The sequence below is a fragment of the Eubalaena glacialis genome, chromosome 12 (assembly GCF_028564815.1).
Source record: "Eubalaena glacialis isolate mEubGla1 chromosome 12, mEubGla1.1.hap2.+ XY, whole genome shotgun sequence".
NCBI classification, from domain to species: Eukaryota; Metazoa; Chordata; class Mammalia; order Artiodactyla; family Balaenidae; genus Eubalaena; species Eubalaena glacialis.
Window position 1 is genome coordinate 70,115,730 of NC_083727.1, and position 15,660 is coordinate 70,131,389.

The 15,660-nt window shown below is 38.2% G+C and overlaps 1 protein-coding gene across 11 annotated transcripts in view; it reads right to left on the reverse strand.

Annotated features, from left to right (window-relative positions):
• ORC3 (origin recognition complex subunit 3) overlaps positions 1-15,660 on the reverse strand; it is a 65,314-nt gene that overhangs the window by 10,474 nt on the left and 39,180 nt on the right. For all 11 annotated transcript variants that reach the window (XM_061206746.1, XM_061206744.1, XM_061206748.1 and 8 more), the window contains one exon: positions 2,493-2,626. In XM_061206746.1, the coding sequence (XP_061062729.1) occupies positions 2,493-2,626 (134 nt within the window). The remainder of the gene's footprint in view (positions 1-2,492; positions 2,627-15,660) is intronic.

Sequence of the window (15,660 nt, forward strand, 5' to 3'; positions counted from 1 at the left end):
AAATACACACAAATCCCCTCAAACCAACAGGAAAAAAAAATCTCCAAATCTTTGTGCTGTTATAAATAGCTTTTAAAAAACAAACAAACTTAAATTATGGTCCTTTGATTATGCCATGATTGATGTAAACAATACAAACCTACACCCTGGCAAACTTGGCCTGGATCTTCCCATTCACTATATTTGACATGCTATTTAAGTCTGAAGTGGGTAGTGCATAAAAGTTTTGAAATAATCTACTGAAATACAAACTGCATCATGGTTCTTTAGCAAAGGAAACAGAAAACCGTATCTGGTAAAAGGTGTAGTTGTGTTTCCAAAGAACATGAGGTTCTAACAGCCTCTTCCTGGTGCAGGGCAGGTTTTAGGAACCTCACACTCACACGGCTTATTCGGCCAAACCTAAGACAGGAAGATGCAGCCAGAGAATCTGCCTTGTTCTCGAAGAATAAATTTCTTTTTAGCTATTGATAAATCTTGGTTCAAGAAAGATATGATTTAAGGTTAAAATATCTAATAAATTCCCTGTCCCATTTCATTAACATGTAGCAGAGCCTTAAAAATAAATCTGATATGACACTCTGACCTACTTAACCCTCCAAATGTAATTTTAAACCTAAACTGTAATGTGTAATAACTGTCAAGGAACTAGAGATAGCATACAGTCAAACTGTACGCTTGTCCAATATGGGAGGGTGGGGTTAATTTCACTTTATTATTAATATTGTGCCACTTTTGAAAATAGAAAAGTACATTTATTCAAGACACTGGTTTTGCTTCAACTTACAAAATTCTTTATTCTTCAGACTGTTAATCATCTTAATTACCAACCTTCCCATTTCTAAAAGCTGCGTTCCTTTATTTAATATTAGCACATCACAGGATTTGTTCACTAGCTTATGTTACATGAACTCTAATTAAAATTATTATAATATCTGCAGTTTCATTTTACAAAAATCCCTGAGTCCGATTTTGTAAAAGATTGAAATTTACCTAATCTATCTTATATTCTTCTAAGTCTTTTACCCTGTTTATATCCTTAAGGGCGGCCCCTCACTGTCCCAGTGACCCTAATTAGGTGGCGACTGTGAATCGGTGAGAAAAAAACAATGAGCTGGTGATTAAGAAAGAGGTGGGCTCCAGGCTGGGTACTACCCTAGCTAGCTACGAGATCTCAGGCAAGCTCCTTCCTCTTCCTGGGCTTTAGTTTCTGTTGCAGCTGGACTCAATAATCTCTATGGTACCAATTTCCAGCCCTTTAAAATGTTTATGATTTGAAAATGGTTCGGCTCACTTGTCCTGCAAATGCACCGCAGAGCAATAATGCCTGCGCGTGATCTGGAAGGAGCCCCTGGTACCATGGGGTGGCACTTCCTCACGCTCATGCCCCTCCAGTCAAGCAGGCTGGCTCTTTCATCTTGCACTGGCTCAGCACTCATGGGGCCTAGTGCTGCAGCTATGGAGAGAGAGGGAGGGATTCAGCAAAAGTAGTTTCCTAAATCCAAAGGATTTAAAGACAAAGGGACACTTGCCAAACACAGAAAAGATTGATACGGACATTCCAAGTGCAATGTTTTCACCATGCCATGGTTCGATCCGTGTGCTTATACACCAAGTTGCCTCTTTTCCCCAGACCCCATTAAAAATTTCCCTAAATAGGGGAAATTAAGAAGTGCACAGTCATTTTGCTTGTTTTACTGAAAGAGTACTATACGTTGGTGCTAGAAACAGAGCAAGGGAAGAGCCCATGAAAAGTTAAACATCAGTATCAATCCACGGAGCCCCCTCAGACCAAAGAAGTCCTGGAGCATCAGAGTGCTGAACAGGCTACCTGTGCACAAGCAGGCACCCAGCGTTCGGCAAACATAACGAATCCTGTGCAGGTCATGCAAGGTAAAGGAAACTGTGCCCTCCAACACTGAGGAATGCCAGGCTGCCGCAGTTCATTGAGGACTGAAAGATTCAAGCTTTGTAAACCTGATTAAAGCAAACCTCATGCATATTTTGGTAATCAGCATACCAAGGAGCCTCACTGCTGTGAAAGCAGTTCGCAGCTATTAATTTTCAGGCTTACAAATAATTTATGCAGTGTTTTTGAAATCTATAAAGAACTTGATGAAATGCGTAAGAAAAACATCTAAAAGGAGTCCTTAATTATGATGCCCTGCTACTCTCTCCAGTCTTTTTGATTTCTTTTTGCTGCCCTTTTTGTTTTCTCCCCTAAGGTGAGTCCTCAAAACTGTCCATCTGGAGAAAGAAATTTTTTTCCTGCCCATTTGATAGTTTTCATTGTTTAAACCAAATCTGGAAGAGAACCATTTGGCTTAGTTGTGGTTGTCACGTTGTGCTATTCTGAGGCTTGGTATACTGACTGATCACAAACTACGTTACCTCTTCATCTCTCAACACATCAGAACGCGGGGTTTTCCATGTTATTTTATAGTTAAATGACTGTCATAGCCAGTAGAATTGGCCAGCTATTATATTCTCACCATCGAGGCTCTGAAACTGGGCCAGGAACTCCTCTATTCTCTTTGCTGTGTTGCCAAGTTGCTTTTCAGAAGAGGACTTAAAAACCTTGAAACATTTCTGAAGCATGGCCATCAGTTCATCCTTTGCCAACATCCTAGAACAGAATCAGTGACAGGAGATGCAATATAACTGGAAAATTCATATACTTAAAAAGCACTGTCTACATTTTAAATGTTTCTGGTCAGAAGAAGATGGTGTAAAATGCTTCATTGGTAGCTACCAACTTTTTGGGGGGAGACTTTCCTCAATGTATGTGATATTCAGAAGTATTCAGAAGAGTTCTCATGATAAAGCTCAACTTGGAAAGTTTACAATCTGGGTTCATGGCCTGGCTCTGGCACTTACTATGTTTGTAATATAGAACACTTTACTAAACATCTTTGATCTTCGGCTTCCTTGCCTGTAAAATGGAAATAGGAACTCACCTATTTCACAAGGCAGATGGAAGCTTAAGAATTCAATAAGAAGATGCATTTGAATGAAGACTCTAGCACAGTGCTTACCACACAGCAGGCATTTAAGATTAGTTTCCCTTTCCTTCAGATCTAAACGTAAATAAGAGACAAGAAACGTCTGCTGAGGATATAACACTCATGCTAAATGAAACCTTGTTTGAAATGACCAAAAAAGTATTATCAGTGATTTCTTTATTATTTTAGCTAGGCTTTATATCTTCTATGGGCTTTGTTAACACCAATCAGTAAATCCACTGAACTTTAAAACTAGCAGGCAATTCTGCTTGTTCTATATAGCATAGGTGGAATGATTGTGTAATTCCTTCAAGGCCATAGAGGAAATCTTTGTTAGATATGGAGAATGAACACAGATATTCTAAAATTAAGATCCTGTTTTCAGGGTCATTACTTATAGGATCTCTCCCCTAAGATCATATTCAGTAACAGATGAAAGTACAATGATTAAAAGTTCTTACATTAATCATGAAAGAAAACAATCAGCCAAACCCAGAATATGGGTCATTCTGTAAGAAAACTATCTTATGTTTGACATTTTTCATAGTAAAAAATTTGGGGAAAATACTATTATTACTAAGTTAGAGAAAAAAAATGAAGCTATGTAGACTATGATTACCTCAAAATTAAGCTGGTTACTTCAACTAAAATTTAAACCCAAACCAAAAAAAAAAACCCAGAACAAAAACAAACGAAGAAAACACTCATACAACCAATAAATATAGAAACTGGCAGGGGTGGACAAAACGTAAACTCTTCCCTAGTTTTAAGAATATAAAATCTTCTCTTTCTCTTTCTACAACAATGAAATAATTATCCAAAGTGTAATCTTTATCTGTGAATGAAAGGCAGCTAACAAACAGGTCAAAGACAACCAAGCCAACACATTTAATTCTTGATTACATTTGAGATTATTTAAAATTTCTGGCTTTCTATTGCCCAGATGGAGTCAAACTATTAAGAGAAGAGAGTTAACTCAAAGTCAGATACGGTTGAACAATCTGTCATACCCGAACTTTAGCCCTACTCAGCCTAGATCAGCATTTCCAGGCTCCAAGGAATCCCGGGCACTGGCTTGCTGTAAGGGCAGAGGCTGAGGAAACGCCAGAGGAGGTCTAACCCGCAAGAGCAGCCCCCTGAGGACCAGCTCCCCAGGCCACAGGCAGCCACACCTCACATCTCTTTGCAGCTTACAGAATTGAATAGTGAGGAGGGCAAAGCCCAGCCTATTATTCATTTTCAGGATGCACTAGAAAATGGCATCATGTCATATAATTTTGAAATCTAACTTTACTAGTCATAATGTTTAATGTGGCATTTGATTGGAAGGGGTAGCTCTTTCATCTCAGGTATAAACTTCCAGGGATTCAGACAGTTATTACTCTTTTTATTCTTAGCCAAAGACTATGTTCTTATTGTTTCCAGAGTAACAAAAGACCATATACGTTCCCAAGTACTCTCAGGTTTAATATAAAGCAAGACTTGAAGTAAAGCTGATTAGGGCAAATAATGTGAACAACCCAATAAAGTCATTAATTAAAATTTTTCAATTAAATTATATATATTTACACAAAGAACACAGATGCCTGCTATCATCACTATTATTCAGCATCATTCTAGAATCTATTCTACAACAAGAAAAAATAAGCAAGTGGTACAAACATCAGAAAAGGAGATGAAATTTATTATTTGCACAGGATACAACGGTAAGGTTAGGAAGTCTAAGAAAGCTACGGAAGTATTAAAGAGTGTAAAAGGGTGGGTGCATATAAGGCAAATACATATGTGTGTGTACATGTACACACACGTCAATACCTTACATTTACATGTAATCAATATCTTAACATTAAACTATGGAAAAAAGAGCATGTTCAAAATGGCAACAAAAACTATAGAATATTATGACAAACGTGTAAGACATAGCAAAAAAATGAAAGCCCTGAATAGACATTTAAAGTTCTAACTCTCAATACTGTAAAGATATAAATTCACTCCAAATTAATCCAAAATTTAACACTTTTTGAAACAAAATTCCAGTGGGCATTTTTTAAAAGCCCCAAAAAAATCACTCTGAAATTAATCTGGAAAAATAATTGTTCCTAAAACAGAGGAACAAAGTGTGTATACTTGAGTGTATGTAGTGAGTGGGGCTATTAATATATCAAAAGATATACGCTACAGTGATTAAAATCAGATGGTACTTTGTATAGGAATAGACAGGACAATAGAAGGAAATAAGAGTCTAGAAAGAGATCAAGGTACATACGAGAATTTGGTACATGACACAAAGGTACCACTTCAAATCAGTGGGGAAGAGATGGGGAGTATTGGAAATAACTAGTTTGAAAAAAACAGATCATTACCTCAATATATTTCAGAAAGAATAAAAATGTTGGGGAGGGGAAAGAACCAGTCCATCAATCATGAACTACTAGAAGAAAGAAAGAAAACTATTTAAGTCTGATAACATCCAGCATCAGCAAGAGTACAGGGAAATAAATATTGATACATTGTAGGTGCAAGTGTACAATAGTGTTTATATTTTAGACTCAGAAAGTCTATGTATTTATTTTGTGGAAATAAATATACTAATGTGCAAACACAAACTCACCCTCGGTGATTACTGTTTGTAACAACAGAGAATTAGAAACAACCTAAACATGTATCAAACAAGGGACTAATTAAATAAAGTGTTACACTTTCAAAACAAGGGATACTACATAGTGGGGATAAATAATGAAGTAATACAAGTGATGACAGCTAATATTTCTACGCACAGGTATGTATACCAGGCGTCATTTGATCTCCACAACACTGTATGATGAGATACTATTATTATTCCCATGTTAAGAGATGAGAAAACAGAGGCACAGAAGACTCAAGTAACTTGCCCAGAGTCTGGTTGGCAAAGCTGGGATTTGAACCCAGTCTGGCTGGGCACCCGTGCTCTTACCAATGATCTTATAGTGCATCTCAAGACACAATGTCCATGGTAGAATATTAGGAGCAAAACAAATAACTACCATGACAAAAATCAATCAGACAAATCCAAAAAACAAAAAAAATGCAAACTGTGGAACACTGTATAGTATGATTTAATATATGTTTGTGCCTGAAAAAAAAAATCTGAAAGTACAAACTGCCAACAGTGGATGACTGGCTTTCAAAGTTATATAACACAAGGGGTAATGTCAGAAAAGTACTGTTATGTTTTCATTTAGATTACTGTTAGAGTGACTCCAGCAAGCACTTTGGACAAACCAGACCTAATTGAACAAAATTAACTAAAAATGACTAAAAAATAAAAATTAATTTTATCCCCCCAAAGTTTGTTACATATAGCAGCCCAAATAGAAAATTAAGGATTGAGGGACTTTCCTGGTGGCACAGTGGTTAAGAATCCGCCTGCCAATGCAGAGGACACGGGTTCGAGCCCTGGTCCGGGAAGATCCCACATGCCGCGGAGCCTGCGCTCTAGAGCCCGTGAGCCGCAACTACTGAGCCCATGTGCCACAACTGGTGGAGTCTGCACGCCTAGAGCCCGTGCTCCACAACAAGAGAAGCCACCGCAATGAGAAGCCCGCGCACCGCAAGGAAGAGTAGCCCTCGCTCGCCTCAACTAGAGAAAGCCCATGCGCAGCAACGAAGACCGAACGCAGCCAAAAAAAAGAAGAAAATTAGGATTGAGTCTAGCCACCACACCAGCGTTTTTCAAACTGGGCTTTCAAAATGGGTTTCAACCATTATTTAGTCAAGAAACCATTCATTCATTCAGTCAGTCAGTCATTCAATAAACATTTATTGAATACTTACTAATACCAGGCACGGTTCTGGGCATTTAAGATACACCTCAGTGAATCAAAAAACCCTGTCCTCATGAAACTGACATTCTAGCTGGGCTGGGGGGTGGTACAGAGATAACAAACACTATCTCATATTACTATATATATGTTAAAAATTGGTATCATGGAAAAATATTGAGCAGTTAGGGGGGAGGGTTTGAGGGCAGGTAGGTTTCAATTTAAAAATAGTTATTAGGCCTCATTGAGAAGATGACATTTGATCAAACATGTGAAGGAGGTAAGAGAGCCATATAAGAACGTAGGAGAAGAGCTTTTCCTGAGAGAAAACAATGCATGCAAAGGCCCTACGGTGGGTGTATGTCTGGCCTGTTCAAAAAAAACAAGGAGGCTGAGGTTACATAAGTGGAAGTCGAGACCGAGTGGTAGGCAATGAAATCAGAGAGAAGGAATGAAGGGCTAGATCATGTATGGTCATTGTATAGATGGTGGTTTTACCCTGAGTGAAAACGGGAGTTTTGAGCAAAGGAGTGACATTATCTGACATATTTTAAAAGGATTATTTTGACTGCTATTTTGAGAAAAACCTGTAAGGGAGCATACGTGGAAGCAAGGAAGCCAGTTAGAAGGTGATGGCAATAATCCAGATGAGAAGTGACAGTGCCTTGGACAATGGTGGTACCAGTAAGGGAAGGTGGCAAGAAGAGGTTTGGTTCTTGAAATATTTTGAAGGCAGAACCCAAGTTTTTGGCTTTGAACAACTGGAAGGATAGGGAGACTGCAGGAAGATTCTAGGTTTCAGGGGAGGATCAGGCATTCAATTTTGAACATGTTAACCATGAGCTGTATGTCAGATATCCAAGTGGAGGTGTAAACAGGTAGATGGACATAAGAGTCTGGCACTCAGGAGGAAAGTGTGGGCTCTTGATTAAGCCCTGGGGCACTGTAATGTTAGGATGTCAGGGAGAAGAGAAATTACCAAAGAAGACTGAGGGGGAGGAGCATGCACTGAGGTAAGAGGAAAACCAAGAGACTCTAGGCCCTAGTAGTCATTAAGGAAGCAGTGATGAACTGTGTTAGATGCTGATAATAGGTTAATGCAAATGAAGACAGAATTGATCATTAGAAACATTTAGCAACATGAGGGTCGCCGGTGACCTTGATCAAAGTATATTGCTAGAGTGGAAAAACCAAATCAGCTAAAGAGAGAACGAGAGGAGAGAAACTGGAGATAGTGTGACAATGCTTTCAAATTTTGGTGGATTCCATCTAGCATTTACTTTAAAAGAAATAGAATAAAATTGAAAAGCAAATACAGTTGTCCCTCGGTATCTATGCAGGATCGGTTCCAGGACCCCTGAAGATACAAATATCCGAGGATGCTCAAGTCCCTTATATTAAATGGCATAATATTTGCACATAATCTACGCATATCCTCCCAGATACTTTAAATCACCTCTAGATTACTTATAATATCTAATACAGTGTAAATGCTATGCACATAATTGCAAATACAATATAAATACTATGTAAATAGTTGCCAGTGCGTAGCAAATTCACACGCTTTTTTTTCTGCTTTTTAGAACTTCTTGGAATTTTTTTTTTTTTTTAATATTTTCAATCTGTGGTTGGTTGAATCCATGGATGTAGAACCTGCAGATACAGAGAACAAACTGTATCAAAGTCTAAAAGTTTGAAACCCAGCACACCGGGCTACCTTAAAGAGAAAGGAAAAACAAACGCATCTAAGACATGTCTCATTAATGCTGAAAAAGCTATTTATCTTTAACCAACTTGATTAAATGATTATATCACTTTTGCGTAAATGGTTCAAAACAGACTGTGATACTTCATGTGTTGAAAGCTTTATAGGTTGTTATTTTTTTTAAAAAGTTTCCTTAACTAAGACAGAAAGAGAATCATTTAGCAACCATTTAAAAGCAATCATCCTGCAGGGTAGTGAGTGTTCTGCTTCATCATGCAGAAAGGCAACAATTTCTGGTTAAGTACTGATTATATAAACGTCTGATTGAGAACAGGCTAGAAGGAGAAACTGGCCAATCCATGGCTAATGCAAACATCTTCCGAATAATGAGTTCTCAAGTTCTAAACAGATACTACCAGTATAAAACAGCTTCAAAAAATATTCAAAGACTCAAACCTGCAAATATACCAATAAAGACTAGAAGCAAAACAAAAAGGCTTACAAAAAAACATTCACAGAGATTGTCTTCTTCCAAGACAATACCACAAAGTAATCACATATGATCCTAACAAGTGAAACAGAAACCAAAAATATGCATAATTCCTTTTAACCTTGATATTTCATATTAGACGCCACTTCCTCCAAGAAACTGCTCGACCTCCCAAACAGAGGTTAACTGTCCAGTCTATTAGTTCCTTAGTGCCCTAGACCTCACCCAGCACAGCACTTATTACTCTGTATTCTACCTGCCTGTCTACTTATCCACCTTAATCTCCCACTTGGCCAAAATTCAGTGTGGGTAAGGACCCACGCTGTGTCATCTTTGTCCTCAGTCAGTGACTCCACGTATCAAGTATTAAAAAAACATTTTTTTAATGGATGAACAAGGCAATGGCCATGCACTGAAAAATAATTTCATGACCTAATGTGAAGAATAATTTCTCTATTTTCAAACTGGCTCATGTAGGGGAGCACCTGGAAGTCACGGGGCCCTTTGTGGAACACCATGCTCTTTTCAGTATGTCAAAATGAATCAAGTTAACTCTACCATATGGTTAGAGACAACTTTAGCAACATAAAATATATACCTATTTTGTTGATGTACTACAAAAGTACAACCCTAAGTTCAGAAGAAATAAAGTTGTCAAACTCAGTTTGATCAGCAATTTCTGATTTTTTTAAATTAATATTTCTTAGCTACCTAGCAGAAAAGTGGCAGTACGCACTAAATTTTACTAGCAGAAAATTGGCAGTACGCACTAAATTTTTAATAAAGAAAAACAAAATACAAATGCAGATCTTGTTTCTGTTTATTGAGATAAAAACCATTGTTCACTATTAGCAGTGGAATACCTTAGTCTAGTTTTGGAACTAATTTGAGATCAACTGCCTAAAGCCATCAGCTTCTTTTTCTTTGATGGCTTCATTTTTTTCCCTCAATTTTTTGTACTCCTTTTTTATTCCCCTTTATTGTCTACAACAGCGTTTCTCAAAGTGTGGTCCCTGGACCACCTGTCCAAATGTGAAGTGCTTCTTAAATGCAGATTCCTGCTGACCACCACACCCAAGTGCCCAGCATTCAGATTCAGAATCTTTGGGGGGAGGGTAGAAATCTACATGTTTAATACCTCAACTGATTCTTATGTACACTAAAGTCTGAAAACCATTACTCCAAAAACAGTGCCACTCAGCATCTTCTGCTTTAAAATGAGCTTCAACAATTCAGCTGTTTGATTTTACCACCAGCACACAGAAAATTGTGGAGGGCCTGATATGATGCAAACTCAGGATTAGCAATCTCTGTTCTAAAAGAAATCATATTTTAGTGGTGCAGTCTCATATAGCTTCCACATGGATAAATCTTGATCATCAAAAGTCTGATTATTGCTATTTAGGAAGCACCTCATATACTGTGGAGCTGCGTCATTTTTCATAACAAGATCTTTAAATATCATCAAAATTTGATCTGCAAAGTCAGGAAACAATGCATTATTTAGACTCTAAATCTCTAGCCTCTTTGAACTAAGCTAAAGTGATCAAATGTTAATATTATTACTTGAGTCATGTTTTTTTAACTCAATGAAAGCTGAGCTGACCTGCTAATATATTACTGTTTAACTCAAAAGCCTTATTCAGAAATTAGAATAATCTCTTTCTAAAGAGCCTAAAGTAAATTCCCTCAGCTATCACTCAACTTCAATTTACAAATGTGTTTCTATGGCAAGCTCATAAGGTTGCACTTGGGATAAGCAGACTAGACACTGTGGCTCCTTTCATGTACATGCCTGCACACTGTGCCAAGATGACTTGTGTCCAGATGGGAGGGGGTGTGAGGCCACAGAAGCTTGCTCTGCTGCCTCATTTTAAAATTTTGGGTACGCTCTCATCATGGACTACTGGCCACAAACCCATATAAATTTCTTTTTATACTACCTCTCGAATAATTGGAATAGGGCTGAAAAACTGACTGAACTTTGAAGATTCGGATTTAAATTCCAGCTCTGCCAACTGCAGAAAAGTCACTCAACGGTTCTGGCTTTGGTTTCCTTATTGGGGAAAAACAATGGGATAACTCTAGATGAGGGATTTTCAGTTGACGGGGTGGGGGGCACAGTAAATTCTCCTAAGAAGAGGGGCAGACTTTTCATTACCCCCAATCTAAGAACCATTGCTGTGGCGCTCCACTGGTACTGCTGGCAGAGGGCAGTGTGCTTCAGTCCAGCTGAGCTCTCATGGGCCTATAAGTTGAGGACTTTATGATTTATGTCAACCTATAAAACCTTATTACTGAAGCATGTTTTTTCGAATTTTAAAAATTCTTTGTCTAGTGTTGGATTTTTAGGTGGCTGTCTAGAAATTTTCTCCAATAGAAAGGTAAATCCTTCCTCTTAATGTCTTTCATACTTGACCAGGAAAAGCCACTCACCCAGCTCAATGCTCGGTTAGCATAATTTTTACCACTTTCTGTTCCCAAATGGTGTTTTAACTTAAATACACCCTTATTTAAAGACACACAGTTGAGTGAAAATTAACCAACTCATATCCTGTAAAAGAATGTGGTCTTCATGCTCCAAGAGTTGACTGAGAGAGGAAAGGTTACGGAAAACATGCAGAACCATTGTACTCATGTCAGATTATGACATATTATAAATGCATGCTCTCATGCCACGGTGCAACTGAGCCCACACGCCACAACTACTGAGCCCACGTGCCTCAACTAGAGAGCCTGCGTGAGGCAAACTACAAAGCCCACACGCTCTGGAACCCACACGCCACAACTACAGAGCCCAAGTACCCTGGAACCCGTGCGCACCACAACTAGAGAGAGAAAACCCGCACACCACAGCTAGAGAGAGAAGCCCGCGTGCCGCAACAGAAAGAGCCCGCATGCCACAATGAAGACCTGACGCAGCCAAAAAAAAAAAAGTTAAAAAAAAAAAAATGCATGCTCTCCACACATCAGTGTCTGCTGCCTACATTTTAAAATAACTGTGATATAAAATTCTATAGGTCTTTTTCCACTCATGAATACTTGACATTTTTCAACATTATTATAAGTTCTTTGTAAATATTTCTTAATTGAGATATAATTGACATATAACACATTAGTTACTGGTATATAATACAATTCAATATATGTATATTTTGTGAAATGATCACCACAATAAGTCTAGTTAACACCTGTCAACTCACGTAGTTACAATTTTTTTTTCTTTTGATGAGAACTTTTAAGATCTACTCTCTTAGCAACTCTCAAATACACGATACAATGTTATTGACTATAGTCACCCTGCTGTACATTACAGTCCCAGGGTTTCTTTATTTTACAACTGGAAGTCTGTACCTTTTGACCACCACCAACTTTGCCCACCCCCCCCCCCCCCACCTCTGGCAACCACCAATCTGTCCTCTGTATCTATGAGTTCGGTGTTATGGCAGGATTTCCTTCTTTTTATTTCTGAATAATACACACACACACACACACACACACACACACACACACACACATCTTCCTTATCCATTCATCCACTGATGGACACTTAGGTTGCTTCCATGTCTTGGCTATTGTAAACAATGTTGTAATAAACATAGGGGTACAGATATCCTTTTGAGTTAGTGCTTTTGTTTCCTTCTGATAAATACCCAGAAGTGGGATTGCCGGGTCATAAAGTAGCTCTATTTTTAATTTTTTGAGGAACCTCCACACTGTCTTCCATAGTGGCTGCACCAATTTACATTCCGACCAACTGGGTACAAGGGTTCCCTTTTCTCCACACCCTCATCAACACTTGTTTTTTTGTTTGTTTGTTTTAAATAAATTTATTTATTTATTTATTTTTGGCTGCATTGGGTCTTCATTGTTGGGTCTTCCTTGCTGCGCACGGGCTTTCTCTAGTTGTGGCGAGCGAGGGCTTCTCTTCGTTGTGGTGCACGGGCTTCTCACTGCAGCAGCTTCTCGTTTCGGAGCTTGGGCTCTAGGCATGCGGGCTTCAGTAGTTGCGGCACGTGGGCTCAGTAGCTGTGGCTCGCACACCATAGAGCGCAGGCTCAGTAGCTGTGGCGCACGGGCTTAGTTGCTCCGCGGCATGTGAGATCTTCCCGGACCAGGGCTTGAACCCGTGTCCCCTGCATTGGCAGGCAGATTCTTAACTACTGCGCCACCAGGGAAGTCCAACACTTGTTATTTCTTGTCTTTTTGATGATAGCCATTCTAACAGGCAATATCTTATTGTGGTTTTGATTTGCATTTCCTTGATGATTAATGATGTTTAGCACCTTTTCATGTACCTGTTGGCCATCTGTATGTTCTCTTTGGAGAAATGTCTATTCATATGCTCTGCTCATTTTTTCATCAGATTTTTTTTTCTATTGTGTTGTGTGAGTTCTCTATATAATTTAAATATTAACCCTTCATCAGATATATGATTTACAAATATTTTCTCCCATTCTGTAGGATGCCTTTTCATTTTGTTGATGGTTTCCTTAACTGTGCAGAAGCTTTTTAGTTTGATGTAGTCCCACTTGTTTACTTTTGCTTTTTTGCCTTTGCTTTTGGTGTCAAAGCCAAAAAACCACTGCCAAGACCAATGTCAAGGAGCTTACCACTTATGTTTTCTTCTAGTTTTATGATTTCAACTCTATGTTCAAGTCTTTAATCCATTTTGAGTTGATTTTTATGTATGGTGGAATATAGTGGTCCAGTTTTCCCAACACCATTTATTGAAGACTGTCCTTTCCCCATTGTATATTCTTGGCTCCTGTGTCATAAATTAATTGCCCATGTAAACATGGGTTTACTTCTGGGTCCTCTATTCTGTTCCATTCATCTATGTGTCTGTTTTCATGCCAGTATCATACTGTTTTGATTACTATAGCTCTGTAATGTAGTCTGAAATCAGGAAGCATGATGCCTCCACCTGTGTTCTTCCTCGAAACTGTTTTGGTTCTTCAGGGTCTTTTGTGGTTCCACACAAATGTTAGGAATTAAGTACTTTTTAATGGTCAAAAAATATTTCAACAAGTAGATCTATGGTTATTTAAACACGTCAGTTTCCAGATAAAACGGATTTTTCAAGAGAAATATTGCCATTAAAGTACTTCTTAACAAAAATTTCAAATTAGAAATGTTACTAGACTATGTTTCTAACAGTACCTTAGTTTTTCTTTCCAAAGTAACATTCAGTGATCACTTTAACCTTATTTTCTCTTATGACTTCAATTATTTGACGACAGATGACAAGAATGTCTGGTTTCCTAAATTCAGATGTTTCTTACTTAGAACGCCTAAACTGATGAGTGTCCCTGACTTTTTCTCCACATCTAATCTGTACAAAGGGGAAAAGAAGAATTCCAGTTTGGAGGTTGCCAGATTCCTTTCTCTCTTGTAGTTCCCAGACTCTTGCCTGCCCTTGCTGTAGCAGCTATTATATATTTGATCCTTAGTGTTTTTAATATTCCTATGTTTCAGCTAAGCTAAGTTGACCTCAGCTTAGCAAAATGACTGAAACTTTGCTTTCTGTTCATTGTTTCTGCTTTACTCAGATCCCCACATCCCTATTTTAGAGCTTAGCAAAGAACAGTGGAAAGTATAACAGCTTTGAAGTCAGACCTGGATTAGAATCCTGGTTCCATCAACAACTATGAGATCTCAGGCAAATCACTTAAACCTTATCTATGCTTCAGGTTCCTCAGCTGTAAAGTGTGGCTAACAGTGTCTGCCACAAATGTGCACTGAGTATTAGACTCAGTACTACTCAGTAAAATGTACTGCAAGTGCCCAACACAGCGTGGCACACAGCAAGCCTTCATAAACCCTGGTTACTACTGTTCAACAGTGCATACCATTACTATTATTGCTCACATTTCCTTACCCTAATTTGGAACTGGCATTCTTGATCCCTGACTTGAACCCCAAGATTGCCAGTGCCAGGGAGATGCAGAAGGAGAAGAACAAGTCCCTCCCTGACAAAGAAATCTACAAATTTGGAAATACCCAACTGGAAAAGGAAGGCAATTACTAATCACGAAGGTTAAAGAGGAAACCCAGCAAGAATCAACTGGGTGTTTGAGATAAGTATGTTGACTTGAATAGAAAACAAAAGAAGTCTCAGAAACATTCCAGTTGAAGTATATAAATACATAGAAATCTGTTATTGGCATTTAAAAAAATGAAATAAAACATAGCTTTTCAGTGGCAATCTAGTTTCCATGAGGAGTTATTTTTCCAGATAGCATAAAATTCGTTTCCTATCTTAAGCTGCACCTGCTAGATTACTAACATTTGTATTATTAAGTCTCCGGACTTAAAGTGCTTTTAATGTGAATTTTCCTCCTACTGTGCCCATCTGTTCTTTTCTTGTGGGCCCAGGGGAAGCCAAGACTTAATAAATATTCAGTTCTCAGACTTCTTTATGATATTTTCATATAAGCATTTATATCCACTGAAGAAAATTATAAGACTGTGTTCAGAAACTTAACTCCACTCGATTTCCCTTTTCTCACTATCCAAGTGGTCATTATTTTTATGAAAGACTAAGAAGTCACCATACATATAAGAAGTAAAGCCAAGGAAAACAAATAATTATAACTTTAAAAGGTAAATCTGTCACGGATAATAAGTGATCTTTGATATCTGATAACACCAAGATATCTT